Source organism: Oryctolagus cuniculus, chromosome 13 (assembly GCF_051225735.1).
Source record: "Oryctolagus cuniculus isolate XC-2025 breed Fujian yellow rabbit chromosome 13, ASM5122573v1, whole genome shotgun sequence".
Taxonomy (NCBI): Eukaryota; Metazoa; Chordata; class Mammalia; order Lagomorpha; family Leporidae; genus Oryctolagus; species Oryctolagus cuniculus.
In genome coordinates this window covers 67,754,994-67,777,863 of record NC_142879.1, presented here as the reverse complement: position 1 = coordinate 67,777,863, position 22,870 = coordinate 67,754,994, and the positions used below count along the sequence as shown (strand labels likewise).

Sequence of the window (22,870 nt, the reverse complement as noted above, 5' to 3'; positions counted from 1 at the left end):
CCTATTAATGCACCAAGAACATAAATTGATAATGTTTGTGCAAAATTGCCAGGATCAGTCAAAAAAGGACTGAAAATCAATTAAAATAGCACAGAGAGTCCACTGAGAAACAAGGTGTTAAGAAAACGGTAATATGTCCAAACTGGTGCCGGCAAAACTGGATGCATATACGTAGGAGAATGAAATTAGATTCGTCTCTCTTACCACATACAGAAATCAGCTGAAGACAGATCAAAGACCTAACTTAAGACCTGACATGATGAAGCTGCTGGAAGAAAATGTAGGGGAAACACTCAAAGACACTGGCGTAGGGAACGACTTCTTGGACAGGAACCCCAAAGCACAGGCAACAAAAGCAAAACTAAGTAAATGGGACTGTATCAAACGCAGAAGCAGGACATGATAATTAGAGTGGAGAGACATCCAACAGAATGGGAAAAGTATTTGCAAACCATCTGACAAAGCATTAATGTCCTGAATATATCAGCAACTTAAAAAAGTCCACAACAAAGTCAATCTAGTTCAGAAATGGAAAAGGACTTCAACAGACAGTTCTCAGAAAGAAATACCAATGGCAAACAAATATATGAAGAAATGCTCAACATCTCCAGGCTTCAGGGAAACCCAAATCAAAACCACAATGAGGTATCTCCTCAGCCCTACGAGAATGGCTAAAATCCAAAACACAGAGTAAAAATGCTGTCAAGGACATGGTGAAAGGGGAACATTTACACACTGCTAGGAGAAATCTTAGGGAATAAAAAGAAGAAATAAATGTTTTGTCTATCAGTACTGGTGCAAGTATAGTTTTGTAAAACTTTGTTTTAAGCCTTTGTGAAACCAACAGTTAAAATATTATGCTACCATATTTTGATGATCTGTAATGACTTTAAAATTTATTGCAAAAAGATGAAATGATAATTTTTCTATTCAATTACTATTTATAGTCACTGTCTATATTCTCACTAGACTGGCATCACTTTGCTTTTTACTTGTTAAGCTTATTTGGCAAAGTATTAAGCCCTTTTACTGTAATGTAATGTGAAAATTGGCTCCCTCAAAAACTAAACCAAAGACAGAAAGAAAAGGAGAAGGAAACATGGTGGAAGGTAGAAAGGGTGAGTGAGGAAGGGATATCATTGTGTTCCTACAATGTGTCTACAAGGGACACTGAGTCTGTTACAAACACTAATTAAAATTAAAAGAGAAAAGAAAGTAAATATAAAGAGAAAACGATGCACACTAATTTGTTCCCTACATCACTGCTTACCTCTTTGTGAAAAAAATGCAAAACTCGGTATAGAACTAAGAAAATGAGGTACACTAAGTATTATCTATAACCAGTGTGATATGTAAAAAGTTACATATGTCACAAGAAAAGACTTCATTCACACAGTATCAATGCGTTTATACAAAATGTGTGTACATATATGAAAAAGATGAAGACAATTTGCAAAGAGAGAAGTAACTATATGAAGGAAATGAAATTAAAACACACTGTAATTTCTCAATTTCCCTTTAAAACTATTACTGAACTCTAATGATTTTTATAATTCAAGGGGCGAGGATTTTAAATCTTGGTTGGCATGCCAATTAAGGTCACCTGCTTTCCATACCAGAAGTACCTGGGTTCAGTATCCACTTCTGACTCCTGACGCTAGCTTCCTATTAGTGTGGACTTAGAAGGCATGTTATGATGGCTCAAGAAATCGGGTACCTGTTTCTGGCTCCTGACTCTAGCTTTCTGTAATGTGGACCAAGAGGGCAGTGGTTAGGGTTCAAGAATTTGGGTACCCATCACCCACGTGGGAAACATGGAATGAGTTCCCAACCCCTCAACTCAGCCAGGCTCAGGCCCAGCAGTTGTGGGAATTAGGAAGTGAACCAGCAGACGAGTATCTTCCTTATGTCTGCTTCTTGTAGGTGTGTGTGTGTGTGTGTACATGCATGTAGGAGTATCTGCCTCTGAAATACATTTTAAGAATAGATAAACATCCATTTTTTTAAGAATTCTAACTTTATTTGAAAGGCAAAGAGGCAGAGGTCTCCCATTTAATCCCTCATCCTTCAAATGCCTCCAACAGCTAGGACTGGGTCAGGCTGAAGCTAGGAGCCAGGAACTCAGTCTCCCATGTAGCTGACAAGTACCCAGATACTTTTGCCATCACCTGATGTCTCCCAGGACACACATTACCAGGAAAGCTGGAATTGGAAATGGATCCAGGATTCAAATCCGGCACTGTGACACATGGCACAGACATCCCAAAGACTGACTTAACTCCCACACCAAATGTGTGCCCCAAGAATGCTTTTAGCCTGGGCAAATGACACCCAAAGTCTGTGAGAAAGCCTGAAGCTACTGGTAGGTGATCTTTCAAAGCTAAAGGAAAACTTCCATGAATTTTTCTGCATATCTTCTTTTCTCTTCATTTAGCATATTATGACTACTAGGATGAGTTTTCCTATCCAGTCTCTTATTTGTAAAGCCTACCTGATGTTAGGTTCTTATTTCATAATACAATAGTACAGGCCCAAAAAAATCATTTTACCTAGGCTAATATCTGTTTGGTTAGTAACAATTCATGTCAACAGAAATAGAGAATAGGAAATGACAACAGCAACCAAAAAAAAAAATCTCTTGATGATCTTAAAATGATCTCCCAACACGAGTCATGTAAAAAGATTAAAGGAACTCAAACTCTGTGACAATAGGAAAAATCCTCCACACAAAAATATTTCAAATACACTTGGCCTATTGGTAATTATCCCTTTTAATAAAATCAAAGTAAAGGTTTTCACTGGAAAAGACAAAAAATAAACCACCAGATTAGATTTTGTCCCAGCGGGAAGACAGGAGTGCCCAGCCACTCTCCCAGGGTGCAGCCCACCCTGCAGGTGCTGGGTACTGCTTCCCACCCTGCACGTGCTGGGTACTGCTTCCCAGAGGCTCCTGAGTAGCGATGGCCCTGTCAGACAGGGGGGCTGCTACCTGAAATGGAGGTTCACCCCTACCACAACCTGCAGCCAGTCTCGTCAACACCCAAAGAACAAAGCCAGCTAAATGCTGTGGACCACAACCTTCAGGCAAGAGAGGCTGGGCCTGGCACCCCTGCCAGCTGATACTCAGCCCGCACAGCCAACACCCTGATGCCCTCAACCTGGCGTAACCAGGATCATGACTCTGCAAGCCAGCGGTTCCCAGATGATGCAGGCAACTGACTGCCAGCAGGCAGCCTGTCCCCAGCTGAGCAAGCTGATCACCAGGCAGTGGCCATGCACAACTAGCACCCAAAGAATTCTGCCCCCATCCTCCCTTTCCCCCTGGACTCCATGATGCAAAGGCATGGGGTGGGGGAGGGCACTGCCGTGTGCAGGCCGTGAGGACTGGAGAGGCCCACCGGCTCCAGGTGGACCCCGCAGCTTTCCCAGGCATCCTTGCAACCACAGTGGGGTGGAAACTTACCTGGAGTGTATCGAGTACTGCAGCAAAACAAGCAGAAGAGCAGAACACCTGATACCCACCAGCACCGCCACCACTGCTCCCACCTCGCAGTGCGATGGGGCCTCCTCCTCTTCTGGCGCTGCTGTGTTTATTGGTAGTAGAGGCGGGCTATGCAGGTGGTGCTTCGGCAGTGAGCTGATGGAGCAAGCCGAGCTCATGTCAGAGCTGGAAGCGGTGTGGGCTTTCTCTTCAGCATCTGCATCCATGACGGAGGTGTTACTGCCGGCAGCGTTTGGGTCCACGGCGTTGACAGCGTTGGATCTGGTGGCAGAAGTAGCAGCAGCAACTCTGCTGAAGAAGAGAGTGCAAGAGTGACTGAGTTTATCTCTCAGAGTTGGTGAGAGGCCCAGGACCTACCTCAGGGAACCAGTGCTAGCAGTGGGCTCCGTTCCATTTCTTGGTGAGGTGGCAGCAGTATGGCAGCTGCGAGAAGGCAGGCAAGGAGACGTCCAGCCCCACCCTGAAGGACACAGATGGTCACCCTGTCCCACAGCTGAAGCAGTACAGCTGCCTGGGCACCTCAGAGCCGAATGCATTAGTGTCTGAGCTGCCCAGCAATGCAGATCCAGGTCGACCACCTGCCATTTCTCCAAAGCCAGCTTGCAGGTCTTGTGATTCACCACCCTGGCTGCCTTACGTGTGCTTCTCCACCCTCAAGGATGCAGTCCTGGGCTTCACTGATGTGGTCCCCATCTCATGGGGACCTGTGCTTCTCTGTGGTCGTGAAGCCCCTGCCGCTGCCGCTTCACCTCTACAGCTAATGCAGCCACGCGCCTCTCCACTGCCTACTCATGATTCTATGCCCTCACCGCTGACCCAGACCTAGGCTTCACCACCACCGCCAGCAGAAATGTGCTTCCTTCCCATGACGCCCCATGCTTCCCATCCATGGCCCCACACGTCTCAGCCAATGGACAACTGGGCTTTGCCCCCCAAGCTTCACTGTGGCAGATGAAGATCTGCGCCGCCACAGCCTGTGCAGAACTGCACTTTCCCTCCCATGCTTTCCACCCCATCCATCCCTGACACTGGCCCGCATGTCTCCACCCAGGACGCCCCACGCTTTGCCACACCCACAGACTCATGCATCCCCACCTACAGCCGCATGTTTCCCTGCTGCCCCACCTGCTTCTCTGCCGCTTCCCGACAGGAGACTTCGCACTGCCAATGCTGCTGCCAACTTGTGCTTCTCCACCCACAACACATGCTAAGCCGCCGCCCATGAAGACCTGTGCTCCCACTGCCGCCTCACGGGCCACCAGCGCCGCTGCCCCTGCCTCCTCGTTCTCTGCCGCTGCCTTACACGTTGCCGCAGCCGCTGAAGACTTACGCTTCCCCACCCAAGACGCCCAAAGCTTCACGGCCACCGCGGCCTGTTTCTCTGCCTCCACCGCCTACTTCACCACCACTGCCCCAAATGCTGCCTCCACAATGCCCACCTTCGCTTCCTCGCCCACCGACCCAGGTTCCTCCAGAGTCGCCACAACTGCACACTGTGCCCTGCTACTGATGCTGACGCTGAGGCCAATGCCGCTGCTGACGCAGACCTGCACATGAGGCCGCCGCCTGATTCTCCGCCACGTCCCAATGTGTTGCTATTGCCGCCACTGCCAGACTGACACTTCCCACCCAGGGAGCCAGATGCTTCATTGCCACCACTGCCTGCTTCCCCACTGCTGTCCAACACATCCCACCACCACCAATACATACCTGAGCCCCCTCACCGACTGCCCAATGCCTCCCCAGAGTCACCGCTGCCACCTGGTATCCTTCCTCTCGGTTGCCTGCCGCCTAACTGCACTTTCCCGCCTGTGACGCTGACACCACATGCTCCACCGCGCTGCTGATGCTGACACCACTGCCGACACCGACACAGACCTGTGTGAGGCCACCACCACCATGTTCTCTGGTGCTCCCGCCACCTGACTTTCCCTCCTTGGTCCAACGTGTTGCTGCCACCGCCAAAGACTGATGCTTCCCGCCCAGAACACCTGACACTTTGCCGCTGCCCCACCACCGCCGACTCCTTCACTGCCACCACCAAAGAAACATACCTGTGCTTCCTACTGACCACCCCACGCTTCCCGAGTCGCTGCCGCCACATCCTCCCTCTCCACTGCCCACTGACGAACTGTGCTTTCCCGCCTGCGACACTGACGCTGAACACTCCACCAAGCCGCTGATGCTGACACTACTGCGACACTAAGGCAGACCTGCACGAGGCTGCAGCTGCTGCCAGGTTCTCTGGTGCTCCCGCTGCCTGATTCTCAGCCACGGCTCGACAAGGATAACAATCAGAATTTTTTTAAAAAAGTAATTTAATCTTTGCTTTTAAATTATTTTTGAAATGGCTTTGTCCTAGAAAATGATAACAAGAAATAAATGAAAGAACAGGAATTAATTAAATATCAGCTGTTTTACCAAAGGTGAATCATTTCCCTAAATTTCAAATAAGAAAGAAATGTTTACACTGAGTGGTATCTATCCAGGACACAGAGTGCAATGGAAATGGATACTTGCCTTTTTGGGCATTCATGACCCTCAACAGGTGACAGTAACTCTGCTTCAAATTATGATGTCACCTCTTCATACGTCAGGAGAGGAGCATCAGTTCCTGGAAATGCTGGCCATCTGCCTGGAAATACACTCATCACTGAGAACACACGTTGCCAAATCAGCACTTACAAATCCTTGAGCCGCTAACATCCATTTAGGTGAATCTGACTGCTATTTGCTTTAATTTCTTCTAATTTCAGTGCGGTATACTTTTACTCTGAAGCATACAGCCGTTCGTTATGTAAAATGTAAAGGTAAGAAGACTGTCTAACACGGTGGAATAGTTTATCCACAGGCGTGCAAAGGCAGGGAAATACAGTAAAAGATCGAAAACCAAAGCAGCTTTTACAAAAACACCCAATGTGCGCTACAAAGTTTGAATCCTTCTTCCATTGCAGCTATTTGTACAAATGCATGAACTATTCTGTTTTTAAGAAGAAAGTGTGAAACATCTGATATACACAGATTCAGATCTTTTTCTGGAATTGTAAACAAATTTTTGGCTTACCCAAATCTGTATTACTTCCATGGGCCTCTTGCCTACAATGGTGACAGAGATCATAACTGACATGAATAATAAGCTGCATGATATATACAATGTGTTAGAATAAACATGTGTTAGAATAACCATGCGTTAGAATGCAGGGGGTGGGATGGAGAACAATAGGATATGAGACAAAATCGGTCTCTTGAAAGATGGAAGGGATAACAAGAACCAAGCAGCTGAGGCTTATGTCTTTGGTCCATCACTTACCACCTAAATATGTCAAATATACACACACTAGATTTCTCGGTAACAGCAGCTAGAACCTTCTCTGCTGTCAAGCATTAGTTCTGCTGGGCATTAGATGGTCTTGCCACAGGTTATTAACCAACTACTTAAATGTGCATGCAAATCATACTATCTGTGGATCCAGGGAGATGACAGAAAAGAAAACTAACACAGGAACTCGAGCCAGGAATACAACATGTGTGGCAGTGACCCAGTGTACATGAGCCACCCCCTGAGGCCTCTCCCAGGATATGAGAGTGGAACCACAACTCGCACACAGGCAATCCAATATTGGGTGCCAGCATCCCAAGAAATGCCAAATGACTTTTCCTTGACACTCTACATCCAGTTGAGTAAGAGTACATCTAACAATTCATAAAGACCAAGCACTTTAATGCTTTAAAAAATTATATGGACCGGGTTTCATTCAAATTCAAACAGTCACAAGGAAATGTACACAAAAACTCAAGAGTGTGTCTAATGTCATCCAAGCACAGGGACTCAGACTTAAATACAAACCTAACTGAAAGATTACTTCACATATTAATTAAGGGTAAAGATAGGTAATAATATGCCCTGAACACTAGAAGTATTCCTGTTCGGTCCTCTCAGACTGATACTGTCAACACTCACTACCTGCTGGATCCACTATATAAATATTAAATACAGGTGTATGAAACAACTTTCATAAATGACTCTGGAAACATTTTATACAACCCTAGTATTTCATGGCATAAAAACTTCCTCCTATAGAAACTAGTGATTGACTCAATGACAGGATTTGAGAGAATTTTACTGTTAAGCCTTTCTCTGTATTGCCTAAGTTTCTATATTGAATGTGTACTAACGAAGAAAAAATTAATATGAGCAGCACTCTATACCCCAAGTTGCCATCCATTCTGACCTTGCTTTGCATAAATATAGTACATCAGAAATCAGACATACGAAACTCTTTGGAGAACTACAAGGGATGGGGCCGGCACTGTGGCGCAACGGGTTAAAGCCCTGGCCTGAAGCGCCGGCACCCATATGGTCGCTGGTTCGAGACCCGGCTGCTCCACTTCCCATCCAGCTCTCTGCTATGGCCTGGGAAAGCAGTAGAAGATGGCCCAAGTCCTTGCGCCCCTGTACCCGGAGACCCGGAAGAAGCTCCTGGCTCCTGGCTTCGGATTGGCGCAGCTCCCACCATTGCGGCCATCTGAGGAGTGAACCATCGGGTGGAAGACCTCTCTCTCTCTCTCTCTCTGTCTCTCTCTGTCTCTCTCTGACTCTTCTCTCTCTGGGTAACTCTGAGTTTCAAATAAATAAATAAATCTTCAAAAAAAAAAAAAAGAACTACAAGGGAGTGGCAAAGCTAGGTAGTACTCTCTAGGACCCACTAAATAGCACTAGTCCAAGCTGAAACATGCTCTAATTCCAAAACATACATTGAATTTTAAACACTTGGCCAAAAAAATGTAAAAATACCTTAATAGTTTTCAACATATCAATTAAATGTTGAAATGATAGTACTTTGGATATATTAGGCTAAAAAATTCACTAAAATTGACTTCACATCATTTTTAAATGAGGCTACTAGAAATGAACACACACTGTTTGCACTAATGCCTAAACTAACTATTTTCATTATAAAGTGCTGCTCTAGTGAAGGACCCCAAAAGGGGTGTCCTTTTGTGACGACCCCAGAAACACAGACTCCAGACCAGACGATGCAAAAAAACAGGAGGCAGTTTTATTTCATTTGCGCAAATGGGCCCTCTACTGGCCGCCGCAAGCAGCGGGGCAAGAGAGGAGCCCCGAGCAGCTATCTCACACAGCTTTTAAGGGGCAAAACCACAAAATTAACATACCATAGGGTGGCGTAAGTTTATTGGGTAACTACAAGGGGAGGAGGTCGAGGAGGAGGAGGAGAAACGGGGGGCTACGTGCCCTACCTGTCTAAGCTTGGATAAGGGGAGGGGGTCATTGAAGAGCAGAAAGGGGTGGCTACGTGCCCTACATGCCTCGCGGTTTTTTTTGTTAAGCTTGAGCAAGCACAGGGGAGGGGGCTTATGTGCATACCAGGATGTTCTGTCGCCCTTATCTCTGGGTAGTAGCTATCTGCTTTCTCTGTGAACTTAGTTTACTCCCCATTTTCCCAGGACTATTTCTGGAATTGCTTGTCTCAATTCCTGTTTTTTTTTTATTTTTTTATTTTATTAAGGCCATTTTTATGGCATCTCTCGGCCGCTCCTTTCATTCCCCCATTTTTTTCTTTGAACTAATTTTAATCCTAAAATTGTGTGCCCATTAATGAGGGGTTTCAATATGGTCACTGGTGGCCAGGGCTTGATACTGTTGCGTGAGGACTAATGCCAATGATCAGCAAGCCAGGCCTTAGCATGTGGGCCCATGGCCAGCCATGGGTCCCCACATCTCCCCCTTTTTTATTTAATTGAGAATGGCCTCTGTCTTAGGTTGCCCTCAGTCATCTCTGTCCTTACCCGTCATCGGTAACTCTGGCAGCTTGGCCTAGAGCCCTGTCTTAGGTTGGTACAGGATGCTGAGCGTCTTACCCATCTTTGAGTACCATTCCAGCCCAACATTAGGTGAGAGATGAAACATACAGCCAAATATCAATTATTTTGATTACAAAGGAGGTTTGGTACAAAGTTTTAAATGATGAATCTCAGTCCATTCATACTGTAGCGAAGTCAGCATAAAATGCAGAACACACAGAATACATCCCATACAAAGTAGGAAAAGCAGTAGCAGTCCAGCCAACATTAATAACCAATGAATTCACTGAAACCCTCCAAATAATAGTGGGTTAGTAATAAACATATGTTGCATTTTACTCTTAAGTTTATCAGTAACAGACTCTATATATGGCACATTGTTAGTAATGTTAAAATAACATCCCCCAGGTACAGATTTACAACTTATATGATTTTTTAACAGCAAGTAATTGTTAGCTGCATGGCTTAAAAGCACTCCTGAGTGAACTTGATCCAATTCTTTGGCTATATTGCATAGCACAGTAGCAGTAAGATTGATTGCTTTGGTCACCAAACATGTAAGCCTTCATAGTCCACGATTATTTCCAAAAGCCAGTCCAGGAACACTTACTACTGATGCAGCCATGGCAAGGGCAGTGTCCTCTCCTATTAGGATGACGTTGTTATTGTAGTCTTTAGGTAAAGCACGCCACTGACGTGCTCTATCCGCTGCTGTAAATACAGATGTTAGCATCAGGGCCACACGGCCCAGGGAGCAATTGCAGAAGTTATTAGAGGCTAATGATGTAAAGGCATGTTGGGTACATAGAAAAACCCATCCCTTAGGAGCCCATGTCCCATACCAGTACTGGATCAGGTCCATTCCATTGATTGGTGATAGGATCCCTCCATTTCACCACTGCTATTTTTGCAGCTGTTTTTAAACAGTTAGAATTTAACAGAGACATCAAGAGAACATAATAGATTACTTTAACTTATTGCTTTAACTTATGCTTTCCATAACATTTTGCAACTTTCTCACACCTTCTGTAACTTGCTCAAACCTTTCTTCCCCCCCTTTTTTTTCCCAGTATAAACCAGCCATTAAGATAAACAATTTTTACAAACCATGTCCTTTTTTTATTTAAAAGTATCTCTTCCTTTTAACTTTCCTTATCAAGAACACGCTTTTATGTTTGTGAGCTTTTACATCAAAATGATGGTATCTGGGACTGTAGCAGTCAATGGGAGAGTAACTTTGTTTAATTCCCTGTAATCCACAGTCATTTTTCAGGTTTCATCTGATTTCTTAACATGCGAAATTAGATAATTCCTTTTAGTGATTATGGGAATCATCACTCCAGCACTAAGATAATTTTTTACTGTTTTAGATATTTCCTCATATCCACCTGGAATTCTGTATTGTTTACACTGAATAACCTTAGCTGTCTCTGGCAGCGGTACAGAGGCTTGATATAATTTTTTTACCACTATCTAGCAGTTTGACTCCAAAGGGCAGTATTTTTTTTCCAATTTACATTTATCCTATACTGTTTTTTTTTCTAATTGCTTACACATGCATCACTACGCAGATAACAAAATTCATCCTCACCTCCCCAAAGCCTACAAAGGAGGTTTGGTAGAATTTACAGTACTGTGGGCATCACTAGGCAATCTTCACACAGCTCCGGAGAAGGATCCATACTGAGAATTAAACATCATTAGTAATCATCACGGGCACATTTAACATTCAGCTTGACTGCGTGTTCCCCCAGGATGAAACAACAGCAACAGAGGCTTGCTCCGGCTCCCCCTTAAAGCCCCCAAGGAAAAGGGTGGCTCATTGCCAAGATGTTAGGCAAGCAGTGCGTCCCGTCCCGGATCTCGGCCAGAGAGCTGAGACATGAAGCATGCCCACCTGTTTATCAGAAAACATTCCTTTATCCTCCTCCCTGGGAGCTGTCCAGGCTCCCAAGGAGCAGGAGAAGGTCATTTGGCAGCAAAGTTTCTTGGTTACCAGAGCCAAATCTAGGTACAAGCCTCTCCATCCCCAAAATTTGTCCTTACATTTGGCCCTAGAGTTGCATTGAGAGGTAGACATAATTAACACATCATAAGAATACAATACACATTTTTTATACAAGTATACATCTAGCAATCAAACACAACAATAAAAACAGATGGGGGAGACAGTAAGAAATAAAGGACAACAAAAACAGCGACACACAGAACACAAATCACAAGCCGTGCGGCAACAGACTGAGACAAAACCGAAACTATCAGAAGGGAGCGGCCGTCTGGCCAGGCTCTCCCCTGGAAGAAGGGAAATTCCCTCTTTCCCTCCTTCCCAGACCACCACTGGAGCGTCCTCCAGGGTTGAACCAGGGGTCTCAGGACACGTCTGTCTCCCCCACTGGTCCAGTATTCTCAATACTGAGCCTGTACAGGCACCCCAGGATGGATTCCATGTCGCCCTGGCAGACAAAAGACAAACAGTACAAACCACACTTACAATTATACACAAGTAAGCAAACTTACCTCCGTTAGGCTGATGGAGTGTGGGAGTCTGGGGTCCCCCAAATCCCGGACGAGCCCCCAATGAAGGACCCCAAAAGCGGTGTCCTTTTGTGACAAGCCCAGAAACACAGACTCCAGACCAGACGATGCAAAAAAACAGGAGGCAGTTTTATTTCATTTGCGCAAATGGGCCCTCTACTGGCCGCCGCAAGCAGCGGGGCAAGAGAGGAGCCCTGAGCAGCTATCTCACACAGCTTTTAAGGGGCAAAACCACAAAATTAACATACCATAGGGTGGCGTAAGTTTATTGGGTAACTACAAGGGGAGGAGGTCGTGGAGGAGGAGGAGAAACGGGGGGCTACGTGCCCTACGTGTCTAAGCTTGGACAAGGGGAGGGGGTCCTTGAAGAGCAGAAAAGGGGTGGCTACGTGCCCTACGTGCCTCGCGGTTTTTTTGTTAAGCTTGAACAAACACAGGGGAGGGGGCTTATGTGCATACCAGGATGTTCTGTCGCCCTTATCTCTGGGTAGTAGCTATCTGCTTTCTCTGTGAACTTAGTGTACTCCCCATTTCCCAGGACTGTTTTATTAAGGCCATTTTTATGGCGGCTCTTGGCTGCTCCTTTCACAGGAGAGTCCCCTGAGTCTGAGGTCCACAAAAGCTTGGTGGGAATGGAAGCCAAGAAAGTGAGGTGTTGCTCTCACCCTAGTGTCTGCTCATTACTGTCCATGCACACTGTGGATCAGCAGGCACGCACAGTCATGATCTTGGTCTTAACCGTGTTTGACAGTGAATTCAGAAGGGTTCAGCCATGTTATAAAAAAACTCCATCAGGCAACATTCCATAAGGATGGCCAGTAAATCCTGTTCTCTTCAATATGTGGATGAACTAAAGGAGAACACTTGAACAGTAGCATCAGGTTTCTACATCTTCCAAAAAGAGATCATCCCTATGTAAAGTTAGGAGATAATACATAAACTCTTTGAATCTCATGCTATCTTTGAAAAGAGCTCTTGTGGGGCTAGCGAAACCTGTAAGAGACAAGTGTGAAATGTCACGTTTAGCAACCCTTAGAAACCAAACAAAGCCACCAAGTTAAATGAAGGATTAGGGGGGCCGGCACTGAGATGTAGCCAGTTAAAGCCCTGACCTGAAGCACTGGCATCCCACAGGGGAGCTGGTTCTAGTCCCAGCTGCCCCTCCTGATCCAGCTGTCTGCTATGGCCTGGGAAAGCAGTGGAAGATGGGCCAAGTCCTGCACCCACGGGGGAGACCCAGAAGAAGCTCCTGGATCTTGGCTTTGGGTCGACGCAGTTCTGGCCATTGCAGCCATCTGGGGAGTTAACCAGCAGGTGGAAGACCTCTCTCTCTGTCTCTGCCTCTCTCTGTAACTCTTTCAAATGAAAAAAAGGAAGGATCAGGATGCAGGGATATCTAAGTGGCTTTTAGTGGCTGCCTGTGTGAGGGAAAGGAAGCCAAGACAATTGAATGCAGCCAAAGGCATGTTGAGACAGGACACGAAATATTTTGAAAAGGAATTCATCCTTCACTTAGTGTTGTACTCTGCTGTTGGCCCCACACTACTGAATGGATATAGGAAAACCTGCAGAAACCCAGAGAAGAAGGTCGTGGCAGCCAATAACGTGTTTTGTCGCCCTGGGGGAAGAGGCTCGAGATGTGTTTTAACCTTACAAAAAAGTGTGGTGACTTCCTAACAGCCCTAGAGTAAAGAAACCTTGTCTGGAAACTAATTCTGCCTTGATGTTTTCAACTGCGGAGAAGGGTGGACAGTGAGAGATGTGCTTAGATTGTTGTAGAGGGAAAGGCAGGTCTTTGAAATCAGCACGGGGGTACACAACTCCTGAGATGGAAGGAGGAGTGGCTGGTCCCCTTCAGTGGTGACTTCAAGAGGAGACCAGGTAGCCTTGCGTAGCAGCCTGGCCTAGGCAACTGGAAGGCAGGAGCTCCTAAGATTCCATGACACCCCCTACCTTCTAATTCTATGAGTGTTACTCCAAATGGTCACTTGGCAAGTAGGACCTTCAGTTCCCTTATTCTTGTCAGTGAACGAGCTATAAGCTGTTGCTTAAAAGCTGAATTTTGACCTCCCCCCCCCCCCCCGGATAGGACTGTTAGTAAAGACGTTCAGGATCTCTGGGGTGTTTCCCAACAGTAAGTTAGGCAATATGGTTATTCGCATCCCCGTCCTGATTGAAGCTACTGTATTTTATTTGTTTTAACTCCTCCTATGCTTGGTTTTCTTCACCCTAGTCCCAGAAACTGCGTTTTCTGCCAGCAACATCAAGATGGCAGGACCACCTAGCCCTTCATCTATTCCAGCAGATGACACATTAAGGATCACCCGGAGCTTCAGCCTCAGACTGTCAAAGTCAGAACGGGAGTTGGAAGCTCTCCGACAACAAGTATATAACTTGGCTACTCACTTAGAGAAATACAGTGAGTTCTGTAGGTCCTCTCACCCAAGTGATGAATGGTTGTCTTTTGTGATTCTGAGAAATGAAATGCTTTCCAGATTTGATTGTTCTCTTCCCTTGAGCATAAGAAATGTCATTGTTACCGTACTGTGAGAAAGCTAGAAGTTAGTATTACAACCTCAGGTCGCTGAGTGTGGAATAGCCGAGGCAGGAGTTCTGCAAATTCCAGGTTTTCAGTCTAGTGTGGGGTAGGGTGGGGTGGCAATTAAAATGCCAGGGAATGATTCCTGGTACATGCCAGGAAATGTCTGTTTTTGTTATGGAGAGGCCAATTCATTTTTTTTTGACAGGCAGAGTTAGTGAGAGAGAGAGACAGAGAGAAAGGTCTTCCTTCCGTTGGTTTACCCCCAAATGGCCGCTATGGCCGGCACGCTGTGCCGATCCGAAGCCAGGAGCCAGGTGATTCCTCCTGCTCTCCCATGTGGGTGCAGGGCCCAAGGACTTGGGCCATCCTCCACTGCCTTTCCGGGCCACAGCAGAGAGCTGGACTGGAAGAGGAGCCACTGGGACAGAATCCGGTGCCCCAGCCGGGACTAGAACCCTGGGTCCCGACGCCGCAGGCAGAGGATTAGCCTAGTGAGCCTCGGCGCCGGCCAACAATTCATTTTAATTAGCAGCCTCTGTGTCCTGTACCACGTGGTGTGGGCTTCGTGTCTGGGCTTAATGTACTTCCACTCAGTTGAAGCTGCTTTTGTTTTTTTGTTTTTTTTTTTTAAGATTTATTATTGATTTGGAAGGCAGAGTTACAAAGAGAGGAGAGGCAGTGGGCTCTTCCAGGTGCTGGTTCACTCCCCAGATGGTTGCAATGGCTAGAGCCGATCCGAAGCCAGGAGTCAGGAGCTGCTTCTGATGTCCCACATGAGTGCAGGGGCTCAAACACTTGGGCCATCTTCCACTGCTTTCCCAGGCCATTAGCAGGGAGCTGGATTGGAAGTGGAGCAGCCGGACTCTAACTGGTGTCCATAGTTATGGGATGCCAGCACTGCAGGCAGAAGCTTAACCTACTACACCACAGTGCCAGCCCCTCCAAGCTTCTTTTGAGTTCCAATTGGCCAGTCCTTGTGCTAGTCACACAAGGGAAATGTGATGAAGAGTGTACAGGATCCACTTCATAGACAATAAAAGGGAGTTGGCCCTACCCTGGAACCATTGTCTGTAAGTGACATTGTCAAGACCAGGGACTGCCCTGGTGAGAGGGAAGATCTGCTCGGGGAGCCCAGGGTCTTCCTGAAGGTGAAGAAAGTTCCTGACTCCTTGTGGTAGCACAGAGCAGAGTGTGGGGCGGGGACTCTGGGCCCTAGCCCCAGGCTCTATTCCAGAATGCCCGTCTTCTCTGTTCCTGAGATTCCTTATCTATGCCCACAGTGCTATCCCACCTCTGAATTATTGCTGTGAAATGCAAGACATATTTCTTGTAAAATACCAGAGATGGTTCCTAGTATGGAACACATTTATTCACTATTCATTCATTATTTCTAACTTAACAAGAACTTCATTAGTATGCGTGCATGTTTCCTTCAGGGCCTCTGGGTGATAAGCATTCTATTTTGCACAATTCTATCTAGCTCTTTTATCCCCAAACACAGAAGCCTGAAATCCTCAGCACAGAGGAATCATGCATCCCCAGTGTTAGGGTGCCTTGCCTAGCATGCAGAAAACCACTGCTTCACGCCTCAACTTAGTGTTTGACTTAAGAGGCTGTGGGGTGTGGTGATTACACTGGGCCATGGCTGAGTCACAGGTCAGAGGAGGGGAATTCTGATTCTGTCAAATGTCCATTGAATCACCTGTTGTCAGGCACTTTAGCTGTGCTAGAACTCTTGTTTGCTCATCTCCAAGATGGGCATTGTCAGATGTCTTGTTGGGAAGTGGAGAAATAAAGATAAGGAAGGAAATCCTTACACAGAGCCTGGTAGTGGAGTTTGCCCTCCCTAGAGGCAGTGGCCTGAGCTGCATGTCCAGCCCTCCAGTGAGGCAGCCGTGTCTGTCTTTCTCAGATGGTGGAATATACAAACCCCTGCTACACCACATGCTGGAAAAGAAAGGCCAGCTTGGATTGCTGCAAGTTATGTCACCGGTTCAAGCTGCGTTCAAGTAAGGGGGACTCCGTGCAGGGCAAAGTGTATGTGTCTGTGAAATGGGTAGCTCAGCTGGGACAACCAAGACTTGACTTTGGCCAGCAGCAGGACACTTTTCTCATAAATATTGATAAAATGCACGACCAACGGAAAAGCTAACTGATGGGCTGCATGGTGATGCAGAGCCTCTTTTTCTCTTTTGGAAAACAAGGAATTTCTTGAGTTCAGATTCACAACCCAATATTGAACAGAGGCTAGTGGCAACACAGTGACATGTCTGCACACTCTGTAGTGCGGTAACCATGTCAACGGCTGTTCATCACCATCACCTCCTGATTGACTGGTGATGGCCGCTGTGCGGAGGGAACAGTGGCCAGCAGGTCCGAGGCGGGGCGGCTGGGCGGCTGGGCGCCTGGCGGCCAGGCCACGCCCCTGCAGCCCCGGGGCCCCGACCCCATTCCCCGCCGGCGGGCTTCAGCGCTGTCCTCTGCACGCCTCTCCCCTGCAGGCCTGGCGTGGACGCCCCGTACCAGCACACCGTTTGGGCCTGGCCCGACCCAGAGGGCGGTGCGGACTGCTGCTACTACCTCGGGGACGCCGCGCCGGCCTACGCGGGTGCATACCCCGCTGGCGAGTCCTACCCGCTCGGCTGGGGCCCCGGCCGCTTCGCGGGCCGCCCCTACCGCCGGGCGCAGGTCGTGGAATGTGAGGATCCCCCCCCCCCCCCGATTCCGAGGGAGACCTCCCGGCCAGGCTGGGACGGCTCGGGGGCGGGCCGGGGCTGGGGCCCCAAGGGCGGCCTCCTCACCCGGGTCCCCCTGAGGCCCGGGACCGCACCAAGCCGCCAAGTGCTTCTTGCCTGGGAGGAGGCACCCCTGCAGGCCAGGAGCCGGTGGGTGCCCCGCGGCCCCGGGGACGCCCGGCACACGCGGTCGGGTCCCAGCGCACTCTGGCGCGTGACCACGCCCTGCGGGCGCTCCTTCGCAGTGCCCGACACCGACACCGACACCGAGGAGGAGGCGGAGCAGGAACGGGCGGCGCCCGCAGATGCGCACGAGGCCCCTTGCGGGTAAGACTGCGCGCCAGCGGCGCCGGCCCTCCGTCCACGACGCCCGGCGTGGGCCGCCACCGGGCAGCGGAGCTGGGCGAGGGCCGCGGGCAGAGGCGGGCCGTGGGGCCTGTCAAGGGCCACGGGGCCCCGGCTCCCCCACCCTCGCAGGGCCCGCCTGGGCCCGACACACCCACCGCAACCCACCACCACGGCCCGGGGTGGCCGGCCGCCGGGTGGGGGGCGGGCCGCTGTGCGGAGGGAACAGTGGCCAGCAGGTCCGAGGCGGGGCGGCTGGGCGGCTGGGTGCCCGGCTGCAATCCAGGGCGCTGAGTTGCCCATCAGCTTTCCCTGGGTTCAATCCAACCCGCGGTGGTTAGTCAGGTGTGTGCCAGGCTCTTATCCAAGGCACGTGTTTCCTATCAGTCTGCCCGGCTTCAGTCCGGCCGGCTGTGACAAGTCAGGCCCGTTCCAGGCTCTAAACCAGGGTGCTCTGTTGCTTATCAGATTGCCTTGGCTTCTGTTCTGCGGGCCGTGCCCAGTTTCCTCAGTCTTCCTCCTGTGCTGGCCCACCTTCCTTAGGCCCCCGTCCTGGGTCCCCAGTGGGGGTCTCCACCTCATTCTCCTGTACCTTTCACGTGGCGGCCCGGTGACACGTGGCTGGCCACTACTTTGCTCAGTGTTTGTTGCTGGCTGGGATCATATACATAGCGTTGCCCCCTGCTGGTTCCATGGGCTCATGTGGAGCAATTAATGGCCTCTGGGCAATGTGCTAACCTGTGCTGTTCGGCCTTTCTCATGGCCTGGCTTGCTACCCCAGACCCCATGCCTTAGCCCCTTATCTAGGTCTCCAACTCACAGTCTACTGTCCCTCTGAAGCCCCAGCCTGCCCGTCAAGGCTGAGGTGGCGGTCAGCTGGATTTTGGCAGTCGTGCTGGTTTTGACCACAGACAGCCCTCCAGGCATGCCAGCGAGGCCAGCCGCCCTCGTACATTTTGGTCCTTTGCTGCCTTGTGTTCCTCCTAGCCTTTTCCTGATGAGCACCTAACACCACTCAGCCTGTAACCCACACCCTATCCTGCCAGGATTGAACATTTGGATGTGTGCTACCCATCTGACTGTATGCACCTCGGTTGGCCTGCCTTGGTCACTCATCTTTATGCTGCCTTCGGCTTCCCTTTCCATCGATTCTGTTGTCCGGCACTTTGTTTAAAACAGCGTCATCCCTGGCCACGCGCCGTGGAATGTGAGTCCTCCCAAGCAAAAGACCTTGCCACTCCACTTAGTTGCTGGTGTCTTGTTCCGTACCACTGCCTTGCTGTGCCTTCTCCTGGTGGGTCCTGGCCCAGCTGCACTCCTGTGCACAGTTGGCTGCCAAGAGTGAATCCCCATGGTGCTGCTGACCCATGTGGTGGCAGGTAGGACCCATCTTTCCCCTTATCATGTTGTGACCTGCCCCGTGTGCCATCTGTTGCAGTGGAGAGCACACAGCTGGAGGCGGAGGAGGCTGACCCCTCCAGCGGTGGCCAGTTGTGCACATCAGGACACCGGGTCGAAGCCCAGTCTTTGTAAGTGATCACGGGCATGTGGGTCTGCTCTGTTGCACAGCTGATGACAGCGGGTCTGGGGAATGGTAGGGGATGGAACGTTTTCTTGGCTGTTGAAGACCATGTGCCCAGAAGGCCTGTTTTCCCGACTCTGGCCCAGCCTGGCCCGCCAACAGCCCCTCCCCACCCCTGTGTTCAGGAGCCCCTGTCTCTGTTGGCCCACGTTGTGCAGTGGCACTGGGGCCTTCCATGTCTTCACCTCCCTCTTCCTCGGGTTTCTGCCCTATGTGGCCCAGGGTCTGGTCCTCCTCCTGGGGCATTCCCACCCTCCTCACTTCCATGTTGCCTCCATCCAAACAGGGTAGACCGCTTCTTGTTCTCCCAGCCCCATGCCAACCCCTTTGGAGTAGTGTCCATAAACCCTAGGGGGACTGTCCATGGTCAGGGGTTGTGCGACACTGCAGTGAAGAAGGGACAAGGGAGGCCCGAGTTGGACCCCCTTCTAAGTAGCACTTCTCTGGGGTCCATGGGCATGACCCCAGCATAATGCACCAGGACACTTTCCCCCGACAAAGTCTGTGTTCGGGCTCATCCTAATCCGTGTCCTCTGTCCTGCTGGGGAGGCTTGGCTGGTGATGTTCCATGGGACCTCAGGCTGCCCTCCTTGCGTTTTTCCTGTTCACCTGGTCTCCCTCCTTCTCCCTGGCTTTTCCTCATCTCTTTGAATGCCGTTGTTTCACTAAAGGGAGGATCGTGTTCACTTAGGTTTTGGTGTGCACTTTTTTCGGTCTCCTATGTTCTGTTAGTGCTAGGGAGACCTTGTAGTCGTTCTTGTGTCTGGCATCTGCCTGTGGTCACTTTTCTTCCCTTTGAACCTCCACAGGTCACTTACCATCAAAGGGCCTTTCTGGATGGCAGCTCCACCAGCCAAGGACCGCCCTTCTCCTTATGCCCAGGCTGGCGACCTCTCCCGGAGTGAGTTTCATAATGATTCCCAGGCTGTAAGCATCTCCTGGGCAGTTCATTTCCCTATTATTGGTCTTCAGGTAGACTCCAAAACCATTGCCCCACTGTGCTCATTCCTCTCCCCGAGAAGTCCTGTCATTTCTCCAGGTAGAGCCTTTTAGCATCATCTGTGTCTGTGGATACAGTGCTCTGCCCCCGTCCCTTCCTGTGCTGCCACTGCTTTCCTGAGTTCCCCTCAGTCCCAGCTATAGCATCAGCACTTGGGAGTCTCCATAGGAATCTCTTCCTCCTTTCAGATTTTATCCTGATTGCGGGATGGCCATGGTTTGTTGGGAGTGTCCAGCAGTACCAGCTGGCAGTGAAACCAGCCATGGGAGATGAGACCAGAGGCCAAGCTCGGGATCTGATAAGATGGCTGGACTGCCCCGCAGGATCATCGAGGAAACCCAGCGTTTGCCAACAGAACCAGTTCCTGGCATTAAAGCAGAACCAGATGAGAGCAGCGCCCACTATTTTCATAGGGTCATTGCTGGCCCCCAGGATTCCCCCTTTGAGTGGGGGACTTTTAAACTTGAACTATTCCTTCCAGAAGAATACTCGATGGCAGCCCCTGAAGTACGTTTCATGAACAAAATTTATCATCCTAATGTAGATAAGTTGGAGAGAATATGTTTAGATATTTTGAAAGATAAGTGGTCCTCAGCACTAGATCAATCTAGGCTTTGTTAAGTACTCCTAATCCAGATGATCCATTAGCGAATGATGTAGTGGAGCAGAGGAAGACCAACGAAGCCCAAGCCATCGAAACAGCTGGAGTGTGGACTAGGCTAGATGCCATGAACAATATTTAAATCGATCTGATCCTCGAGTGCCATCACTGCTGTTCTGCCAAGACTTCTTCCTTTTTGTTTGCATTTAATGGACATAGTCTTAGAAATATTACAGAATAAAAGCCCAGACATCTTCAGTCATTTGGTGATTAAATGCACATTAGCAAATCTGTCTTGTCCTAATTTGCTGTTGTAAAACATGAGCAGAGGCTAGAAGTATCATCTGGATTGTTGTGGAAATGTTTAGAAGCAGTGGCCCCTCTGCTTTTATTCGTTTTCCCCTATCCTGGTTTAAGTATAAGGCACTGCGAAGGAAGATAGTCGTCAGGGTTAGCTGCAGGAGTGTGGGTGTTTTTCTTTATTTTTTTGAAGGGGGAGGTAAGTTTTATTATAATTTTATGGGCTCTTCCCTCCCTTTTTATGATGATCTAATTGCATTGGATAAAAGCAGCTAACCAAGGGCCGGCGCCGCGGCTCACTAGGCTAATCCTCCGCCTAGCGGCGCCGGCACACCGGGTTCTAGTCCCAGTTGGGGCGCCGGATTCTGTCCCGGTTGCCCCTCTTCCAGGCCAGCTCTCTGCTATGGCACAGGGAGTGCAGTGGAGGATGGCCCAGGTGCTTGGGCCCTGCACCCCATGGGAGACCAGGAAAAGCACCTGGCTCCTGGCTCCTGCCATCGGATCAGCACGGTGCGCCGGCCGCAGCACGCCGGCCGCGGCGGCCATTGGAGGGTGAACCAACGGCAAAGGAAGACATTTCTCTCTGTCTCTCTCTCTCACTGTCCACTCTGCCTGTCAAAAATAAAAAAAAAAATTTTTTTAAAAAGCAGCTAACCAATTCTTTAGAATATGCTCTCTTGCCAAGTCTAACAATTTAGACTCTGTAGATAGACAGGCTTGATTGTTTGAACCAAAATGGGAACATTAAACATCACAGCCCTCACTAATAACATTGTGACTTTGCTGTCAAGGGTGGATTCCCCCTTCAAAAATGCTTGTGACCATTTTGTATGGCTTGTCTGGAAACTTGTGTACATCTTATGTTTCAGTAAAATATTTTTTGTTATTCTTAAAAAAAAAAGAAAAAGAACATCAGCCACAGAAGTGCCCTGGTGGCCCAGCCTCCAGATTCCCAGCAGCCCTTGGATGAACCAGTGAAACCACTCTAGGGGCCTCACATCTCAGAGCTTATTCTGGGGTAGTTGCCTTAGGAATTCTTCCCTACCACAGAACTATTATCATGTTCTCCTTTGCATTTATTTTATTTGCATTCATTTTTAAAGTTTTTATTCAATGAATGCATTTTTTCACAGATACAGCTTTAGGAATATAGTGGTTCTTTCCTCCATACCTCCCCCAACTCCCATCCCACCTCCCTCTCCCTCTCCCATCTCCTTCTTCATTATGGTTCATTTTTAGTTTGACTTTATATACAGAGGACCAACTCCATGCTAAGCATAGACTTCAACAATTTGCACAGACACAACATATAGAGTACAGTTTGGGAAGAAAATTTGCAGTCAATTCTCATATTGCAGCTCATTAGGGACAGAGGTCCTACATGGGGAGCAAGTGCACAGTGACTTCTATTGTTCCTTTAACAATTAACACTCATTTATGATGTGAGTGATCATTCAAGGCTCTTGCCATGGGCTGCCAAGGCTATGGAGGCCTTTTGTGACCATAGACTCCATCGGTATCTGGACACACCCATAAGCAAAGTGGATGTTCTCTCCTCCCTTCAGAGAAGAGTGTATCATCCTTCTTTGATGACCCTTTCTTTCCACTGAGGTCTCACATAGATCCTCCATGTAGGATATTTTTTTGCCACAGAGTCTTGGCCTTCCATGCCTGAAATGCTCTCACAGGCCTTTCAGCCAGACCAGGAAGCCTTAAGGGTTGATTCTGAGGTCAGAGTGTTATTTACAGGGAATGTCATTCTAGGAGTCTGCTGTGTGGACTGCTGCCCATGTTGGACTTCCCTTCCTTCCTAATTCTATTGCTTTTACTGGGTACTTGATGTTATTGATATGATCACTTTTAAACTTGGACCAATCTGTATGTTGACTTTAATGTTTAATA

At 48.6% G+C, this 22,870-nt stretch overlaps 1 protein-coding gene and 1 non-coding gene across 3 annotated transcripts in view; both read left to right on the top strand.

Annotated features, from left to right (window-relative positions):
- LOC103350904 (uncharacterized) overlaps nt 1–20,416 on the top strand; it is a 326,018-nt gene extending 305,602 nt beyond the window's left edge. The window contains exons 8-11 of one of the 2 annotated variants that reach the window (XM_089311708.1): nt 16,907–17,467; nt 18,532–18,692; nt 19,877–19,968; nt 20,256–20,416. In XM_089311708.1, the coding sequence (XP_089167834.1) occupies nt 16,907–17,467; nt 18,532–18,692; nt 19,877–19,968; nt 20,256–20,267 (826 nt within the window). In that variant the 3' untranslated portion in view covers nt 20,268–20,416. Of the gene's footprint in view, nt 1–16,906; nt 17,468–18,472; nt 18,693–19,876; nt 19,969–20,255 lie in introns of those variants that run through there. The other variant, XM_089311709.1, reaches the window with a different exon arrangement.
- Nucleotides 20,371–20,957, top strand: LOC108178174 (ubiquitin-conjugating enzyme E2 N). Its single transcript, XR_016219102.1, has one exon. It is a non-coding gene; the product is annotated as a ubiquitin-conjugating enzyme E2 N (transcript).
- Nucleotides 20,958–22,870: the final 1,913 nt, after the last annotated feature.